The sequence below is a fragment of the Microcebus murinus genome, chromosome 12 (genome assembly GCF_040939455.1).
Source record: "Microcebus murinus isolate Inina chromosome 12, M.murinus_Inina_mat1.0, whole genome shotgun sequence".
Classification (NCBI taxonomy): Eukaryota; Metazoa; Chordata; class Mammalia; order Primates; family Cheirogaleidae; genus Microcebus; species Microcebus murinus.
Genome location: NC_134115.1, coordinates 82,652,879 through 82,674,268, shown reverse-complemented (window position 1 = coordinate 82,674,268; position 21,390 = coordinate 82,652,879). Strand labels below are relative to the sequence as shown.

General features: G+C 35.6%; 1 protein-coding gene across 10 annotated transcripts in view; it reads left to right on the top strand.

The window, feature by feature from the left end:
* The window catches only part of STRBP (spermatid perinuclear RNA binding protein), a 133,995-nt gene that overhangs the window by 86,644 nt on the left and 25,961 nt on the right, over positions 1-21,390 (top strand). For all 10 annotated transcript variants that reach the window (XR_012922140.1, XM_012771837.3, XM_012771829.3 and 7 more), the window contains 8 exons: positions 44-135; positions 655-750; positions 2,617-2,728; positions 3,369-3,466; positions 3,660-3,771; positions 9,526-9,618; positions 10,037-10,236; positions 20,069-20,227. Coding sequence is in view for 9 of the 10 variants with exons in the window: in XM_012771837.3 (XP_012627291.1) it covers positions 44-135; positions 655-750; positions 2,617-2,728; positions 3,369-3,466; positions 3,660-3,771; positions 9,526-9,618; positions 10,037-10,236; positions 20,069-20,227 (962 nt within the window). In the remaining variant the exon portion in view is untranslated. The remainder of the gene's footprint in view (positions 1-43; positions 136-654; positions 751-2,616; positions 2,729-3,368; positions 3,467-3,659; positions 3,772-9,525; positions 9,619-10,036; positions 10,237-20,068; positions 20,228-21,390) is intronic.

Here is a 21,390-nt window from a genome sequence, read left to right as displayed (position 1 = left end):
GGTCAAATTGTATTTGTCTCTCTTTATCCCATTTTATCATTAGAAAATGTTTCGATGAAAGATCCTCCGGACTTATTGGACAGGCAGAAATGCCTAAATGCCTTGGCGTCTCTTCGACATGCCAAATGGTTTCAGGTTGGCTCTTTGTTGTTATCTTATTGTTATTATAGCCTTGCATAAGTGTCATTTGGAACACCTGCCATTTAGTGGTTTCTGTATGTTGTGTAAAATGAGGATGCTTTCTATCTCATAGGGTTGTTGTTGGGTAAATGAGTTAATTTAGGTAAATTTCCTAATATAGCTTCTATATTTAATGATGTTTTATAATCGCATAATTTTTTTGGTTTAGTATTCTGAATTTCAAATGGTTGCTTATAATATGGGTGAGAAAAAGTAAAGATAGATAAGTTGCCTGGAATGGGGTTACCATGGGGCTACAAAAGCAATTTTAATATTATGCTCCTTTTATTTTAAAAACCTGCCTTTCTAAACCCCAATTTTTCTACTTTGATACTTGATTTTTTTTTTTTTGCTTGACAATTGATGAATGCCTTGCTAATTACTATTCACTTGAAAGAACCTGTCCATGATCAGTGTGCTTAAAATGAAGAATAAATTTCAACAAGGATGTTAGAATAATTTTGTTTGTTTTAGGCAAGGGCAAATGGATTAAAATCATGTGTAATTGTCCTCCGAATTCTGCGTGATTTGTGCAACAGAGTCCCCACATGGGCACCATTAAAAGGATGGGTAAGTACTTACAATATGGCTAAAAGCAAATTAAGAAGCTATAGCACAGGAAATCCTATAGAAATGAAGTGTTACTGTAAAATGATTATCTTCTGAATTTAATAAGGCATATGTTATCTATTTTTGCCTTGGAAAAAAGAATTAAGCATGTTTTTTGAGACAGGGCCTTGCTCTGTTGCCCCTAGGCTAGAATGTGGTAATGCTATTTTAGCTCACTGCAGCCTCAAACTCCTGGGCTCAGCCTCCTGAATAGCTAGGACTACAGGCATGTACCACCACACAGGGCTAATTTTTTAAATTTACTGTAGTGACAGGATCTTGCTATGTTGCTCAGGCTGGTCTTGAACTCCTGGCCTCAAGCGATCCTCCTGCCTTGGCTCCTCCTGCCTTGTAATCCTCTTGCTAGGATTACAGGTAAGAGATACCACAGATTCTTTCTTTAGGCATATAATCTGTCCCTTCTGTCTCATCATATTCATGTTACAGAGCCTTAGGGTTTTTTTCTTCCCTGACAAAAGGTTTTTATTATACCTTTTAGAAGTGAGTGTCTTCCTCCACTTGACTCTGCACTGATGGTTGATCACTTAACTGTTCATCTGCTGTCCACAGAAGCCTCCTTGGCTGACCCATTTCTCTTTCAGTATTTACTTCCATTACAGTGGAAATTACCTAATAGGCCAGTATATGAATCCTGTACCTTCTGTAACTTTCTCTTTATAAATTCATGTTAGTAATTAAGGTCAGGCAAACAGTATGCTTCATGCAGTTATGGACATAATTTACAACATATACATTGTAAAATTGACTTAATCAGGAAATAATTATGCCTGGCTGAATTGAGACAACAACTTAAGAGCCTTATAAAGCAATTTAAATAAAGCCATGTGGCCAGGCGTGGTGGCTCACGCCTGTAATCCTAGCACTCCGGGAGGCCGAGGTGGGTGGATTGCTCGAAGTCAGGAGTTCGAAACCAGCCTGAGCAAGAGCAAGACCCTGTCTCTACTATAAATAGAAAGAAATTAATTGGCCAATTAATATATATAGAAAAAAAAATTAGCCGGGCATGGTAGTGCCACATGCCTGTAGTCCCAGCTACTCGGGAGGCTGAGGCAGGAGGATTGCTTGAGCCCAGGAGTTTGAGGTTGCTGTGAGCTAGGCTGATGCCAGGGTACTCACTCTAGACTGGGCAACAAAGCGAGGCTCTGTCTCAAAATAAATAAATAAATAAATAAAGCCATGAAGGGTCATTTTATAAATGAATCTAGCAATTATTACTTTGATATAGTAGGAATTTGTAATTTATTGAATATGAAGATTTGGTCCTTCATTTATTCTGATTGTAGTATTAAATACTTGGGGACAGGCTGCCTAAAATGAACTCTTATTCTTATATTGAGATATTTGTGGTTTGAGTGCTACATTAAGTGGCAGATAGGCAGGCTGGATTTGTACATTGTCTAGTTACTAGCTATTACTTGTATGAAGGCTTGTAAGGTCTTTTTTAACTGAATTAGATGACTATAGTTTCTTTTGTGATCTTTTTTGGGTAACTGAAAACAAAGTGTTTGTTACAAAAATGTTCTTTGAAAACATTATGTCAGAAATGCTCAATTTAAGAACTTTTGTCTTTCTGAGGCTGGACAGGAAAGGAAAAGAGGAAAAAAACCAAAAAACAAAAAAACCCACAAAAAACTCTTGCTTGGGTAGAAGTTGGTAATCATGGGGGAAAAGTTAAGTGGGCCCTAAATCTTAAATTGACTTTCACTTTTTTGGCCTCCCTTGTTAGATAGAAATGTTAGTTCACGTTTAACTGGAATCCTTTTAACATTTGGTGTATGTACTAATTTGTAATTTAATATTTTTTAGCCTCTAGAACTTATATGTGAAAAGTCTATAGGTACTTGTAATAGACCTTTGGGCGCTGGGGAGGCCTTGAGAAGAGTAATGGAGTGTTTGGCATCTGGAATACTACTTCCTGGTAAGGGTTTCTTAACTCTAGAGGCAGAAGAATCAGTAAAATCTCATTTTATATTTCTAAATATATGCTAAATCTGTTCTCTGCACAGGAAAATGATGCATAGGAGTTATTTTGCTTGAATTTTAGCAGGTAGAATGTTTGAGTGTTGGAAAAGTGCTATGAAACTCTTTTAGTAATTATAATTTGTATTTTATGTGTGCTAACATAAATACTATAATAAGATATTGTGTCTGCCATGAATTTGCTTTACCTTGAACTCTGAATTTGAAATTGCAGATGTTTGTTTAAAATATATGAAGTTCATTCTATTTGTAGTCTGGTTTTAAATTTGAAAAAATTAAATTTGTTCTTATTATCTATATGTAATCCCCTTTAAAATTTGGGATGATTCATCATGCTATTTCTGAATTCTCAAAATAATACCCAATTTCAATCTTAGATTTACAAGTGACTTCCAGTATAAAATAAGGACATGTAAGTGCTAACATATTGAAAATGAGAGTGTCCTTTTTACTTGACTTAATTGATCAGATTTTTAGTTCCTCAGTTATTTTTCTTTTTGTTCTCCCTCTTTTGTGTTAGTTTACTAAATTCTAAACTCAGTTCTAAATGATGGTTTTGTGTTTTGCCTTTGCCAAAGGGGGTCCTGGTCTTCATGATCCTTGTGAGCGAGACCCAACAGATGCTCTGAGCTATATGACCATCCAGCAAAAAGAAGATATTACCCACAGTGCACAGGTAGAAGACTCAGCATATCATCATGATTTCTTATCTTAACCTTATTTTCTGTTGTAACACTTTTTTCTTGCATGTTGTTTGGGACTTCTGTTGTCTTAATATCAGCATTTAATGAATGTCTTTTTAGTTAGATATCCTAAGAGCTATATGAATAGTTACTGAATTTGATTAAATATAATGTTTTGTTCTTCAGCATGCACTCAGACTGTCAGCTTTTGGCCAGATTTATAAAGTGCTGGAGATGGACCCCCTTCCATCTAGTAAGCCTTTTCAGAAGTATTCCTGGTCAGTTTCTGATAAAGAAGGTAAGTGTGTAAGTTTTTTTTATTAGGGTTTGGGGTTGGCAGTGGTGGAGATAGTCATGGGATGCATCCCTTTTTATTGCTAAGGGAACTCAGTAATTGTTTATTCAAGTCATGTATGAGAAAGTTTATTGCTTTTCTTCCTGACTTCTCATCTGTTCCCATTAATGACATCAATTGCTGTCATTTATTTTTATTAGTGACCAACTCATTTGGCTATGTTAGCCAGATCCCATTACTGCAAAGACTTAAGAGATCATACTGTGAGAACCCCTGGTGTGAGGAAAAGAGATAAACCATAGCTAAGAGGAGACATTATCACTGCCACTAATCAGTTTGATGATCTTTCTCATGCTTAGAAATGTTATGTAATAAGAAGGAAACAGCAAAAATATAGAGGAAGAGAAAAACATATTGGAAAATTCAGGATCATCTTTCATTTGTACTAGTCTATCTCAATTCAAAGTTACAGCACAAAGAGTGTAAATTTTGGGGTCAGTATGACCTGGGTTCTAATCATAGCTCTACTACTTACTAATTTTAGGCCTTGAGCAATTAGTTCCTATCTCTCAGTAGGGAAATTACCCTCTTTCTTTCTTTATTGGCCATTGTTAGGTATTTTTTTTTAATGCCTTAGTGCTTAGGATACAATGGATGCTTAAATGTGAATCCACTTACTTTTCTTACAATGCCACAAAAAACATTTCATTTTCCCCCTCCCCATTCTCTTCCTCTCCTGTTATATTAGAGGTGGGATATTTAACACCAGATATTCTTTACCTGGAATACAGCCCACCTTTAACAATTGAAATTATTCTACTTATGATTTTTATATGACAAAAATAGTACAGTTGCCCAGTCTATTTATTTGGGCAGCAGAATGCCAGAATGCTAGGATTACAGGCGTGAGCTACCGCATCCAACCCTTTCCACTTTTTGTTTTATGAGTGAACAGTTTTCCAGAGGCTGCATATGACGTGTGATGACATCATTGCTTTGATGACTGGTGGACTGTTTTCTAGTATATTCTTATGTTTAAAAAATTTTGTTTTAATTTCTTATATGCTAAATATTGATTGATATTGCCCACAAAGCAAAGCTCTTTGGGTCCTCAATAAGTTTTGAAGAGTGTAAAGTGGTTCTTAGTTTGAGAATCACTGCCTCACACTGTCAACTTCTCAGGGGAAGGAATACTCTGGATTTTACCCTTTCGTTATTATAAAGGTAGTGCTCAATAAAGTTTGTGGCATGAAGGCTGTTTTCTTCCAGAGCATGTTCACTCAGTGGTGAAGTAATTACTGAAAAGAATTTACATATCCATGTGACATTAAGCATTGCCTGTAAATTGAATGATTGAATAAAAATTTCAAATATATATAAATTCTTATGTATAGTAACAGAAAATTTTATTTCATACACTGCGTTCATAGTCACTCTTTTAATTTTGTATTTTTTCCTTCGGATAGATATATAATGGCAGATACACTTAGGTTTTTTTTTTTTTTTTTTTTTTTTTTGGTCAATTAATTTCTTTGTATTTTTAGTAGAGACGAGGTCTTGCTCAGGCTGGTTTCGAACTCCTGACCTCCAGCAATCCGCCTACCTCGGCCTCCCAGAGTGCTAGGACTATAGGCCAGTAATCCCAGCAGTTCGGGAGACCAAAGTGGGTGGATCTCTTAAGCCCAAGAGTTTGATACCAGCCTGGACAACATGGTGAGACCCCATCTCTGCAAAAAAATTAAAAAAAATTAGCTAGGAATGGTGATGCATGCCTGTAGTCCCAGCTACTCTGGAGGCTGAATGAGGAGGATTGCTTGAGGCTGGAAGGTGGAGGCTACATTGAGCTATGATTGCACCATTGTACTACAGTCTAGACAGCAGGATGAGACCCTGTCTCAAAAAAAACCAAAAAACAAAAAACAACTACTGTATATTTATATTGTACTTCATTGATCTCTGCTCTTTAGTTTTTCTTCCTACTGCTTTGGGTTTAATTTGCTACTCTTTTTTTAAACTTTATGAGATGGATGAATACATTCTTGATTTTTTTAGCCTTGTGTTTTTATCATATATACTATAAAGATGATAAATTTCCCTTTAAGCACAGATTTATGTATATTACATTCTTTTACATCAGTATTATCATTTAGTTAAAACTATTTTTTTTATTTTCCTTTGTTACGAGTTCTTTGACCCATGGGCAATTTAGATGTTATTGCTTAATTTCTAGACAGATGAGGGTTTTCTAGTTAATTTTTTTGTTTTTGAGTTCTCACTTATTCTTCTGTCATCTGAGAACATGCATTGTTTGATTTCTATCCTTTTTTGATATTTGTTGAGACTTATTTTATGGACCAACACATGAATTGTTTTTTTCTCTGAAAAAATATATATTTTCTGCAGTTGGTGATCATATTCTTTTTATATCAGGTCACATTTGTTCATTGTGTTGTTCAGATCTTATATACTTATACTGTATATTTTTTGTTTGCTTGTTATTAATTACTGAGAGAGTTCTGTCAGTTCCTCTGTAGTGTAGATTTGTCATTTTCCTTTACAGATCTTCTGGGTTTTTGATTGCATTGTATTTTTTATTTAGAGAATTGTGACTCTTTCATAGTTTCAGATTTTCTGCCAGAAATGCTTTATAATAAAGCTTATTTTTGAAAGCCCCACCATCTGAATCCTGTTTGGATCTATTTCTGTTGTCTGCTCTTTCTCTTGATTTTTGATGACAGTATCTTGTCTTCTCATGTGCCTTGTTATTATCAATACTAGAGTTTTTAAATGAAAAAGCCTAGAGTAATGATATCTTCTTCCAGGGAGGATTTATATTTGTTTCTGGGAGATGGCTAATGGAATTGGTAATCATAGATCATTTTAATGTAGTTCGGGATTAAGATGATTTGAAGATGAGCTTCAGTCTTCCGTGATATTCATAGCATTTCCATTTTATTTTGTTTCTAGTATATAACATTCCAGAGGCCTAACCCAGAGTGTGGGGGATTCACTAGGCTTTCCCCTCTTGGTGGTACTTGAACTTGAGTTTTGGACCCCTGAGACTTGGGAATCTATTGGAATTCCTCTGTTCAGTTATTAGTGACCTCTTTTGGATTTGGAAGATGCCCCTATGGGCGATATGGCCTCCAATACAGGGTTTTCTTTACCTCTCAGATCTTGATTCTATAATTCTTCATTGTCTAGGAACAGATATTTATTCTATATTTTGCCCAGCTTTTCTAATTGCTCCCATCAGGAAGCCTTTTAAAAATTTACTTAGTCTCCCATACTGGAAGTGGAATCTTGATAGTTTGTCAATTAATGGCAGCTAGAGTTGAGAACTACTGCCTTACATATCTGGCTCTCCTCATCTGCTCCCACCTGCTCCTTGTTCATACCACTCCAACCACTCAGGCCTTCATATTGTTACTTAGCATGTTCCTGCCTTAAGATCTTTATATTTGCTGTTTTCTCTGCCTGGAACATTTCCCCATGTGGCTGAATGGTTCACTCTTTTGCTTTCTTAAGTCTTCATCAAAAGGTCTCTTTATCAGTGATACTTTTCTCATGAGAACCACTTATAAAATAGCAATAGTTCCTCCTCCTTAGGCCTTTCTTACTATTCTCCATTGCACTCACTACCATAGGACGTGTTGTAATTAATCTCCACCACTATGTATAAGCTCTTTGAGTACAGGGAAATCCTTTTGTTCCCGATTATATATTTAGCACCTAAAATTGTCCTGCACATAGTAAATGCTCAATTAGTATTTCTTGTTGAATGAGTTTATAATGGAGATGATTAAGGTACTGGCTTCATAGGATGCTTATGAGGAGTAAATAAGTTTATACATTTAGGGTACTAAGAATAGTGCCAGGCCTATGGTAAGCACTAAAATAATTATTTTGAAAAATTGTTGCCTCAGTTATGATTACTTTTCATTACTAGATATTATAAAGGTTGAAAAGTATTTGCTTGCTTTACGTTGTTTTTTGTGGTTTTTCTTTTTTGCAGATTACTATTATTATTAGCCCCAGATTTTACAGTCCTTTTCCCATGGCTAGAATAGTAGGATGAAGTTTAATCTATGGAGTGATACTTATGTACCTGGAGATTTAGAGCAGTGGTCCCCAACCTTTTTGGCACCAGGGACTGGTTTCATGGAAGACAGTTTTTCCACGGACAGGTGGAGGGGGATGGTTTCGAGATGATTCAAGTGCATTACATTTACTGTGCTGTCAAACCTGTCTGATAATGATAATCTGCATTTGTAGCCCTCCCCTATATTATCACTGCCTCAGCTCCACCTCAGATCATCAGGCATTAGCTTCTCATAAGAAGCACACAAAATGGATCCCTTGCATGTACAATTTACATTAGGCTGCACTCCTATGAGAATTGAATGTGGCTACTGATCAGACAAGAGGCAGAGCTTATGCGGTGATGTGAGCAATGGGGAGAGGTTGTAAATACAGATGAAGCTTTGCTCGGTGGCTGCTCGCTGGCCTGCCACTCACCTCCTGTGTGGCCTGGTTCCTAATGGGCCACGGACTGCTACCGGTTGGGGACCACAGATTTAGAGATTTAGAGAATAGATCCTGTGTTGTATTTAACCTAGTTTGTGATTTGCAGGCAATCAAGGAGCTGCTTTTTATGTAACTTAACGAGCAGAAGAGTGGTTGAATAGATATAGTTTGTTTTTAACTTTTATCTCTTAAAGACTGTATTCTGGGAGACTGGCACACTCGTAGTTTTATGTAATGCAAATGAAATACAATACTAAGCAGATATTGCCTTTTGTTGAAGAGAACATCAAGATTGATTGACCTGAGTGGTAAATATTGACCCAAGTAAATGCTGAAGTCAGTGTTTACCCCCAGGGACAATAAATCTTGATCAAAAGCTACATAGTTAGTCTCATCATTCTTACTAAAAGCTTTCACTAGAAGTATCTGGGAATCTGGTGGCACGAGTATCTTGAGCATAGCTTTCCTTAGGAAGAACCTAACACCGACTTTTTAAGTCGAAGACACAGAGTGTTCTTGTAAGTACTTGGACAAATTGATGAGCTTTTCTCTATTTTTTAGCGTGGACAGCAAAGCTCCTGCCTTTCACTTGACAATGTTATTAACTGGCTACTTTATCCAAGAAATTGATTAATATCAGTTCAGTTAGTTTTTGCTCCATATCCATTATGTTGTTTTTAAGTCTGGTCTTAAGGTAGTTTCTAAGATGCAAGGCAAGGATAAAATATCTTTGATCTTCAAAGAACACTAAGGACACTTAAGAATATCTGAAATGAGCAATAATATAAAACTACAGTACTTTATATTTCTGATACCATAGAAACTCTTTCAGAGAGTAATGTGAGAGAAAGAGTTTGTGGAGGAGGTGAACTGTAACTCTAGCCAGGCAACAGAGTGAGACTCTGTCTCAAAAAAGTTTCAATATATGAATTTTGGGAAGACACAAATATTCAGACCATAGTATATGCATAGATATTTATGTCTGTATATGAATAAATGGGAAATAAGTATATATAAAAAGTGATAATATTAAATTATTTCAAGAAGATTTGCTTTTTAAAATTTTGCTATTGTAGATTATAAATATGGCAATTTAATTAATTGATCAGTGAAAAGTTATATGGTCCTTATTGTGATTCCTAAGATTTTCCTACCTGAACTTATTAGATATGTGGTAGAGCAAGTAAGATTATTATTTTGACTAATAAAGAATCTCTCAATTGTTTTTAGGTGCTGGGTCTTCAGCTCTAAAGAGGCCATTTGAAGATGGATTAGGGGATGATAAAGATCCCAATAAGAAGATGAAACGAAACTTAAGGAAAAGTGTGCAAAATCTCTGTTCTTATAGATGTGAATTAGAAAGGATTAATATGAAAATAAAAAATGAAGAATTTGATTGCTTTTTATTAGAGTTATAACAATAGATCTTAGCTGAGAAGTTGATAATTGAATTACTTTTTTTGTATTTCTAAGCTTCATTGCTTAGGATACTTTATTATTGACAAATGAAAATTAATGTATAGATACAGTAATGCATGCTATTTTTACAGTGATATTATTAATAGCATAATAAGTAATTTTCCAAATTACTTATGACATGAAGTTAATTTGTGTGTTTTGAAATTCTTATTTTTAAGAAATCTGATGAATTTATAGTGGTTACTAGGAATCTACAAATGCATAGATTAAAGCAAAATGGTTTTCTGTTTAATTTCTGATCTCATTCCTCTTTCTTTAACAGTTTTGGATAGTAAAGCAATAGACCTTATGAATGCACTCATGAGGCTAAATCAGATCAGGCCTGGGCTTCAATATAAGCTCTTATCTCAGTCTGGCCCTGTCCATGCCCCGGTCTTCACAATGTCTGTAGATGTGGATGGCACAACATACGAAGCCTCAGGACCATCCAAGAAAACAGCAAAACTTCATGTAGCAGTGAAGGTACAGTATTTACTTCACTTAGTAGTGCTTTGTTATTTTATGTTCCAAATAATGTGCTTATTATCCTATAGTAAATTAATAATTTTTTCAAGATTTTAGTTTTATCACCTCTGGATACCAAAATTACTCTTTTTTGTGTAAAATATGTTTATTATATAAAATTTAGAAAAACAGAAAAAAAATATGTCAATTGAATATTTCTGGGGCAAAGACCATTAACATATATAGTATTTTGGTTTCTTTCCATTATTTTCTGTTTTGTTTATTTTTTTAAGTTGGGCTCACACTGTATGTGTTATTTTATTCTCTGATTTTTTCATTAATATCTCACTTGTGTTATTCCTTGTTATTAAAATCTTCATAAATTTTAAGGGGCTGTATGATTAACTTGATATGGATGTATACTATTATTTGTTTAAACATTTTCCTATTAGATATTTTACTGTTTTGAGATTTTTTTCTATCATAGATAAATTTGATCAGTATCTTTGTACATGGTACTTCTTCTTTATTTTAGAATATTTTCATAGGGAATAATGTCTAGATTTGGACCAATCATTCATTTGGGTTTGTAGAAAATTTCTAAATAATGGAAATATCTTTATAAGTACACTTGACTTCTGGCAGATTAATGGCAAAACATCAAAGATCATGTAGACTGAAGGTCAGTTTTCACTTAAGAAAAATTCTGTTATGTAACAGATTGGTATGAGATATAACTGTTCTGTTTTCATGGTCATTCCATTTTGCAAGTATTGCTAATATAGATACAAACACCATCCTAGATACTGGGGATATAACAGTGAATGAAACAAAGTCCCTGACTTATGAAGCTTACATTCTAGTGTGGTTAGGATGAGGAAAGAGATTACAAATATAAAATGAGTATATAAACACCAGATAGTGATTGCAATGCATACAGAAATATAGTAACCAAGCTGTAAAAATATCAAACACTGTATTATTTATATTCTGCCTTGCTTACAAAAGGGTGTCTAAAGTATGATGAAAGAATATGAGTTTAAATGAGGTAGAAAAAAACAAAGAATGATGGAAAAGTAAATCCAGGAGTAAGGCTAAAAACATAGTTTAATAACAGTGTACACTGAGAAGGAGTCACAAATTTAGAGCCTTGTGCTGTAGCAACTCACATAAAAAGCTTGTGAAATATGTACTTTACTATCTATGACATAAGAGCAGTTGATTATGAGAATCACAGTTTTTGAGTAAAGATCAGGTGGGCATTTCTCTTATGGTAGATTTTCACAAAAAGGAATATCAGTGATATCCTTTAAAGGCATCTGTGATGCAGTGTACATTTTTGTGAGTTGTTTCTTATAATAATCTTTAACATAATCTAGTGGTCTCATGACAAATTGCAATTCAGTAAAATTTGGCAAAGTAAGTAGTGTGGCGAATTTCACAACGTGACAAGATTTGGATGCTATCTGTTCCAATTGATGCAACGATATATTTTTATTATATAATGGAACTTTGGGTATGCTTTTGTCTTTAATTCTGAATATTATTTTTTTGTTCAACTGAGCTTTTGGTAAATGTGGAGGGGCTGTAAACTTGGAATTAAACTCATTGAGAGACATCTGGATGGTAGATATCAATTATAATCTGAACACCATTGGATCAATGGAAAGTGTTAACAGCTTCTTGTGACTTATGTGGAGGTACCATGGTCTTCGTATCTTTATTTGCCTTGACTGGCAGTTTGGGTAGAATGTGCAGTTAACTAGTAAATCTGAAATTTGTGAGGAGTTGAGATTTGCCCTTGTTAAAAATGGGATAAACTAGACTTTTGATCTTCCCAGGTAGAATAAATGAAGTTCAGAGTAAAATTGACACACTTTTGGCTAGATTAACGAAAAGCAGAAAAGAAAAAATCTCTAATAAGCTCCATTAGGAACAATAAAGGAGAAATTACAACAGATGCCATGGAGATACAAGATATAATTCATGAATACTACAAAAACCTCTATGGACACAAACTGGAAAATGTGGAGGAAACGGACAATTTCTTAGAAACACACAGTCTCCCTAGGCTCAACCAGGAAGAAATAGAATTCCTGAACAGACCAGTATCAAGTACTGAAATTGAAACAGCAATAAAAACCTTCCTAAAAAGAAAAATCCTGGACCAGATGGTTTCACACCCGAATTTTACCACACCTACAAAGAAGAACTGGTGGCTATCCTGCAGAAATTATTCCACAACATCGAGAAGGGTGGAATCTTCCCCAACACATTTTATGAAGCAAACATAACCCTGATACCAAAACCAGGAAAGGATGCAACAAAAAGAGAAAACTACAGACCAATATCCCTTATGAATATAAATGCAAAAATTCTAAACAAAATCCTAGCCAATCGAATCCAGGTGCTTGTCAAGAAAATAATCCATCACAACCAAGTGGGCTTCATCCCAGGGGTGCAGGGATGATTCAATATACGCAAATCTATAAATGTAATTCACCATATAAACAGAAGCAAAAACAAAGACCATATGATCCTCTCAATAGGCGCAGAAAAAGCATTTGACAAAATTCAACACCTTTTTATGATAAGAATGCTGAACAAAATAGGCATAGATTGGGCCTATCTAAAAATGATACAAGCCATATATGACAAACCCACAGCCAATATCATACTGAATGGTGAAAAATTGAAAGCATTCCCACTTAGAACTAGAACAAGACAAGGATGCCCACTATCTCCACTTCTATTCAACATAGTGCTGAAAGTCTTTGCTTATAGCAATCAGACAAGAGAGTGGAATTAAGGGCATCCAAATGGGAGCAGAAGAGGTCAAACTGTCACTCTTTGCTGATGACATGATATTATACCTAGAAAACCCCAAGGATTCAACCATGAGACTCCTTGAATTGATAAAGGAATTTGGTAAAGTCTCAGGATACAAAATCCATACACAGAAATCAGAGGCATTCATATATGCCAACAACAGTACAAGTGAGAACCAAATCAAAGACTCAGTTACCTTCAAAATAGCAACAAAGAAAATAAAGTACCTAGGAATATATTTAACTAAGGAGGTAAAAGACATCTACAGGGAGAACTATGAAACACTGAAGAAGGACATAGCAGAGGATGTAAACAGGTGGAAGAATATACCATGCTCATGGGTCGGCAGAATCAACATTGTTAAAATGTCTATACTACCCAAAGTGACCTACAGAGTCAATGCAATCCCTATCAAAATGCCAACGTCATTTTTCACAGATATAGAAAAAATAATTTTACACTTCGTATGGAACCAGAGAAGATCCCGTATAGCAAAATCAATCCTAGGCAATAAAAACAAAATAGGTATCAATATACCAAACTTCAAATTATACTACAAGGCTATAGTAATTAAAACATCTTGGTACTGGGACAAGTACAGGGACATTGACCAATGGAACAGAACAGAGAACCCAGATATAAAACCATCCTCATATAGCCAACTAATCTTCAACAAAGCAGACAAAAACATACACTGGGGAAAAGAATCCTTATTCAATAAATGGTGCTGGGAAAACTGGATAACCACATGTAGAAGACTGAAACAGGACCCACACCTTTCACCTCTCACAAAAATCAACTCACACTGGGTAACAGACTTGAATCTTAGGTGTGAAAGTACTAGAATTCTAGAGGAAAATGTTGGAAATACTCTTCTAGACATTGGCCTAGGCAAAGAATTTATGAAGACCCCAAAGGCAATCACAGTAGCAACAAAAATAAATAAATGGGACCTCATCAAATTAAAAAGCTTCTGCACAGCCAAAGAAACTGTTGAGAGCAGACAGACAACCCACAGAATGGTAGAAAATTTTCGCAAGCTACACATCCAATAAAGGGCTGATAACTAGAATCTATTTAGAACTCAGAAAAATCACCAAGAAAAAAATCAAACAACCCTATCAAAAAGTGGGCAAAGGACATGAACAGAAATTTTTCAAAAAGAAGACAGAATAATGGCCAACAAACATGAAAAAATGCTTAACATCTCGAATCATCAGGGAAATGCAAATCAAAACCACAATGAGATACCACTTAACTCCAGTGAGAATGGCCTTTATCCAAGTCCCCAAACAATAAATGCTGGTGTGGATACGGAGAGATAGGAACATTCCTACACTGCTGGTGGGACTGCAAACTAGTTCAACCTCTGTGGAAAGCAGTATGGAGATACCTTAAAGCGATACAAGTAGATCTACTATTTGATCCAGCAATTCCACTACTGGGCATCTACCCAAAAGATCAAAAGTCACTTTATGAAAAAGACACCTGCACTCGAATGTTTATGGCCGCACAATTCACAATTGCAAAGTTGTGGAAACAACCCAAGTGCCCATCAATTCATGAGTGGATTAATAAAATGTGGTATATGTATACCATGGAGTACTATTCAGCTTTAAGAAACAATGATGATATAGAACCTCTTGTATTTTTCTGGATAGAGCTGGAACCCATTCTACTAAGTGAAGTATCTCATGAATGGAAAAACAAGCACCACATGTACTCGCCAGCAAATTGGTATTAACAGATCAACACCTAAGTGAATATTTGGTAATAACATTTATTGGGTGTCGGGCAGGTGGGAGCGGGGAGGAGGGGATAGGTATATACAAACACAATGTGTGAGATGTGCAATGTTTTGGGGATGGTCACACTTGAGGCTCTGACTTGGGGGAGAGGGGGCATGGGCAATATATGTAACCTTAACACTTGTTACCCCCATAGTATGTTAAAATAAAAAAAATAAACCCCAGTTCTGAAGGTTTGAAAATTTGCTTAGGTACTTTATTTGACTTAAAGTTTCTAATCAGCCATATGGTATGAAGGCCTATTACTAGCTATTAGTCAAAAGTTGCCTGCAGTCTTTCTGGGGCTCCACTGCCTCAGGTTTATGACTGGGTAGCTGTATTCCAGAATTTGCTTTCTGTGTTAAGGTGGTTTTCTACTTCAGGTCTTTACAGAATTTTTATTATATGTTGAATTTTTTAAAAGTTAACTTGTGACCTGCCTTACTGCTTCCCTTCCCTCTCCTCCCTCCTCCCTTCCTTTCCTTCTCTCCCCTCCCCTCCCCTCTCCTCTTCCCTCCTTCCCTTCCCTCCCTTCTCTCCCTTTCTTCCCTTTCCTTCCCCTCTGCTTGCCTTTCTTTCTTTCCCTTCCTTTCTCACTCTGTCACCCAGGATAGAATATAGTGGCAAAATCATAGCTCACTGCAGCCTCAAACTCCTGGGTTCAGGTGATCCTCCCACCTCAGCCTCCCAAGTAGCAAGGACTATAGATGGCATGCCACATGCCTAGCTAATTTTTAAATTTTTTGTAGAGATAAGATCTTGCTTTGTTGCCCAGGCTGGTGTTAAACTTATGGCTTCAGGCAGTCCTCTCACTTCAGCCTCCTATGGCGCTGGATTACATGCATACGCCACCATGCCCGGCCTTGACTTGTTTTTCTTATTATAAATGTTATAATCTATGCTCGTTATACATTTCATAAACAGCTTAGAAAATAAGGGGGAAGAAATCCATGAGTCTAACAACTGGAAATAATAACTATAGACATTTTGGTATATATATTTCAAGCCGCCTTTTTTTTTTTTTAGCTTGCAATTCCAAATTTCAAAAAGTACTAAAGATGAAAAAGAATTTCCCTAAGTTTGATGCAGATTCACTGGGTGGCAAAACCTGACCTGAATTAATGGGCTATTTTTAGTCTCTGTTATTCCATTTAGTGTGAATATTTCATATTTCTTTGTACAAACATGGGGTAGCACCCGAGAACCCACTGGGGATTTGGAAAATATGTGGTATATGTATTATATTTGCTTTCAAAAATAAAAAATTATGAATTCTCAAAAATCCTGGTGCCAAGGGTTTGGGTAAGGAATGGTGGACTGGCCTATATAATGTGTATAAAAGTATATATAATTAAAATAGTATATATAATTAAAATAGTATATATAATTAAAATTTTCTTAATCTAAAAATATATTATGAATTTTTTATAGTTAACACAAAGACTGCTCTCAGTTTTAGTGATGGCCTAATATTTCATTATTATCAAGCTATCATAATATAACTATAATAGTTTTAGATTTAGATGCCTCCATTTTAATGCTTTGCATATTTTTTAACTTGTCTGATTATCCCTGAAGATAAATTCTAGAGATGGAATTATTAGGTCAAAAGGTAAGCACACTTCAATGATGCATTAAATCATTAACAAATGTACCAGTATTTTTATTATATACCAGACATATATTGCCAACTTGCTATCCATAAAGATTATACCTGTTGTAGGTTCTGTTTATAAGTGAGTTTGAGAGAAAATTTTACATCTTACATGTATTTATGAAAGTAGGTCCCACTATAGATAAAAATACTTGCAGTCCTTACTCAATAAGTTGGTAGGGGGTTTGTACCTGTTAAGACAAATCACACCAGAGAATCAAATCAAAACAAAATAAGAAGAAATTAGTTTCTTCTGTGTGATTCTGGCCTGGCTGCCCCAAAGCAAGCACTATAAAGTAATGGAAATTAGTGGCCAGTCTTCCTTTTCCTCTTCTACTTCTTTATCCTGGCAGCCACTCACAAAGGACACCTTTAGGGACATAATTAGCCATATTCCATGAAAGAACTTTAGTTATTGTGGGAAAAGGTCAGCTAGACAGGGATAAGAAATGAAGCCTCTTTGGAGAGGTTCTTGGAGCCATCAGATTCCTAAGAAATTGGATGAAATCAGATCTCTATCATGTAGAAGCCATGAATGTTACTTTCTTTTGAGTAGAAAACCATGGTGTAGAGTGCCATGTGTTTTCTTTTCACTCTTGGCCCCTAGTCCTTGGGGTATTATTTTGCTCAATCTCAACCTTTCTCAATCTCAGCCCTCTTCTAGGAAGAATGGTTCATAGTTACACATAGCCAATTTCCCAGCCATCTTGTTTCCATCAATTATCTTGTGATTTTTCAGCTCACTTGTGTTTTTTAGGCTTAAATTTATTTGCCAGGGACTTGAAACTCACTTTTCTTTGGCATACTGATTTTTGGGCTTTAGTAATTGATTCCAAATAAATTTTGCTTCTGTCTCAGAAAATCAAAGCTAGATAGTTGTTGAAGTAGTAAAACAAATTTTACTCAGGAACTATTGCAGTAGGGTAAAAGAGACCTCAGTGTAGAACTGGGCTCAATTTTTAATTCAAAGTGGACAAGTGGAGATTTATAGCCAAGGAACAGGGAGGGTCAGGGTGGAAAATTACTAAGAGACATCAAGGGTAAAGGATTTCTAGCTTAAGCGGACCTAGGAATTCTTGCTGCTGGCAGGCCAGGGTAATCAGACATAACCTGTGGCATAAGGGGAATGAGAAAATAGGATTTAGATATCAAGGATGATTTGATATTGAGGGTGGAAGATTCTGGCTAAAGAAATTTAGTAGGATTCTTGCTACAACTGGATTCTTAAGGACAAGGCCCAAGGATGGGGCCTAGTTGAAAAAGTGGTTCTGGTTATCTGGTCTAGAGTTTGCTCAAGAAGATAGTCTTTGTTGGTTCCAAAGATCTGAGAACTCTTTCCATCTTTTGACTTTTGTTCTGTAGCATATGCTAGCTAGTATATGCTGTTAGAATTCATGTTCATAGAAAAATGACTTAATTCGAAATGTTTTATTTAATTATACTATATTGTAAATGGACATTGTATCTTTTGAGATATAATCCATCAGTTATATAAACTATAAATGTATTGAAATATATTGTTGTAATGAGTATATACATAAATCTGATATGTGAGAAAAGAGTAGAGAGAAGTGGTGTTAATTTATATTAGACTATTTTTTTTTTTTTTTTTTTTTTTTGAGACAGAGTCTCGCTTTGTTGCCCAGGCTAGAGTGAGTGCCGTGGCGTCAGCCTAGCTCACAGCAACCTCAAACTCCTGGGCTCCAGTGATCCTTCTGCCTCAGCCTCCCGGGTAGCTGGGACTACAGGCATGCACCACCATGCCCGGCTAATTTTTTTTTTTATATATATATCAGTTGTCCAATTAATTTCTTTCTATTTATAGTAGAGACGGGGTCTCGCTCTTGCTCAGGCTGGTTTTGAACTCCTGACCTTGAGCAATCCGCCCGCCTCGGCCTCCCAAGAGCTAGGATTACAGGCGTGAGCCACAGCGCCCGGCCTATGTATTAGACTATTTTAATTGTCTGTGTTAAGTTGGGAAAAGCTGAATGTGTTTGGTTTTTATTGGAATAAACAAATATATTTGCTATGCCTGGCTTTTGACTTGCAGCCTACATAAGCTAGTGTTAATTCTAGACTGATGGCTATTCTCTGAGAGGAGATTTCTCAGGGAGAGCATCTTTGCAGGACTCAGATAGCAGAGAGGTGTTTTCTTTATAAAATATTGATGAGGATATAACCAAATGATGTTAATGTCCTTAGTGTAATGTACTACCTGAGTACTTTTAGAACTTAAGATGTTAAAAAAGGGTTCTTGGCTTTACTCCCAAGTAAACACAAGAAATTTATTTATGATGAATGCCAAGTTCTCCATATGAACTCAGTGAATTAATTTCAAGCTCTCTTGGTATAGAGTTCTATGTAAGCTCATTTTTTTATTTGGAGTAACACTTTTATTTATATTGGCCAAGTCCTTTATACAAGATGTCATTGTCTATACAGGCTGGCCTCTCATTCATATAGCCACTGTAACAGTTTTTTGTGACACCTACTAAGTACAATTGGTATTCTAAGGAAATATGATTTTGCTTTTATGCTCTAGCAACTTAAAACAGCTAAAAGCTGAAACAAATGCAGGGTATCTTTAGGAACTTAAAGGATGTAGGGTCATCCTCTGATGTAAACTTTTAGTAACTGACAAAGCAAGATCAACCTACTTTCAAAGAGGCTTATAAAAGTGCTAGTGAACATATTCTTTTGTAAACATTTAAAAAACAGTATAACCTGGAAGGACGTAATAAAAGACATATATGTGTGCGTGTGCATGTGAGCATGCTTGTGTACACACACATGTTCTGAAAGCCTTATTTCAAAAAAGTATGAGAAATACTTGGCATCAAATGGAAATATAAGAAGTTTGAACATTGGAGGTAGCCCTAAAATTTTCAGGCCTTGAGAGGAAGGGATGGAAATACAAAACTAAAATTGTTCCTAGCTCACTTAGTATAGGGACTGAATCATTTAAGTCTTGATTATGGTTTACATTGAAAGCACAGTAAGTAGAAAGCTTTAGATGTTTGTAATTGCTAGGGAAATTGGTTTAAAGGTAAAAATATTTCTTGATTCCTTTTCTGGGCCATTTTCTTCTAATGGATTGAGTTATAGAATTTAAAGGTCAACTAATCCAGTCTTCCTGTTTTATAGATTGAAAAATGAGGGCCAGAGGAGAAATACAGGATTAGATCCTCAGGTTTTTTTCTTTCTAATCTAGTTTACTTTTTACAGTGTGCTTTTTGACTTTTCCCTTCATCCAATTGGTTGAACCTGGCTATGTTGTTTATTTTCTCTACCTCCCACCTCCAAATTAAATGAACTAGGAGTAGCCTCAGATTTGTATTTCTTTTATCCCTTATTTAAACCTAATTACTCTAAGGAGGTTTTCCCTATTTTTCCATGATGCTACCCTGGTAGGTATATGTTATTTAACCAAGGACTTACAGATTTAGCAGCCTCTTATTCTTCCTGCAAGGTGTTTTGTGGATCCAAATGTTACAAATTTGAAATTTTTATGCATAATATTTCATCTAATCTCTGGTCTCTGATGTCTGAATAAAATTGCATCTTAATGTAATTTTTACAGGTATTGCAAGCAATGGGATATCCAACAGGGTTTGATGCAGATATTGAATGTATGAGTTCCGATGAGAAATCAGATAATGAAAGCAAAAATGAAACAGTGTCTTCAAACTCAAGCAATAATACTGGAAATTCTACAACTGAAACCTCCAGTACCTTAGAGGTATACTTATATATATATTTTTGGTTAGAAAACAGTTATATATATGCATTGTAGGAAATGTGAGAGATGTGGAAAAGTATAAATAAGAAAACCAAAAGCATATACAAACCTATAGATTCCAGAGGCAGATATTATTAATGTTTAGGTTTTTTTTATCCAGCTTTTTTTAAATGAATATTTTTATGGAGATAGTCATATTTTCATTCAGTTTTACATCTTGATTTTTTTTCCACTTGATTCTAAAAACACCTGTAAACATAACTGTACACTGCCCAACACATGAATATATCCTAATTTAACTATTATAGCATTTCCCTATTACTGGCCATGGAAGCTGCTTCCATTATTTCATAACTATACTGTATCAAGAGTATCAACAATAACTGAAGGGCAAAAACCTAAAAACCTAAAAGATCTAATGGAAGAAATTTGGGATTATTTGAAGTTTGTGCAAAGCTATAGGGAGCATTGGATCATCATTTAGTTGGTCCAGCCCTGAAGGAAGGCATAGCCTGACCCAGTGTGTACCTAAGACTGTGAGCATGTCACCACAGATAACAGAATGGAACAAAATCCAAGTACTGAGTATAGACAGCATATTGGGGAATTAACAGAACCCTTGTTTACTGCATTTTATGTAAAGAAAATTGGCTTTAAAGTAACCGAAGAGCTTACATTAATAAAGGGCTTTACTTTGTCGGCTGGGCGCGGTAGCTGATGCTTAGAATCCTAGTACCTTGGGAGACTGAGGCCAGTAATTCAAGACCAGACTGAGCCTGTAATTCTATCACTCTGGGAGGCTGAGGCAGGAGGATTGTTCAAGGTCAGGGGTTCGAAACTAGCCTGAGCAAGAGCGAGACCCTGTCTCTACTATAAATAGAAAGAAATTAATTGGCCAACTAATATATATAGAAAAAATTAGCCAGGCATGGTGGTGCATGCCTGTAGTCCCAGCTTACTTGGAAGGCTGAGGCAGGAGGATTACTTGAGCCCAGGAGTTTGAGGTTGGTGTGAGCTAGGCTGACGCCATGGCACTCACTCTAGCCTGGGCAACAAAGTGAGACTCTGTCTCAAAAAAAAACAAAAACAAAAGACCAGACTGAGCAACATAGTGAGGCACCATCTCCAAAAAAAAAAAAAAAAAAAAAAAATTAGCCAGGTGT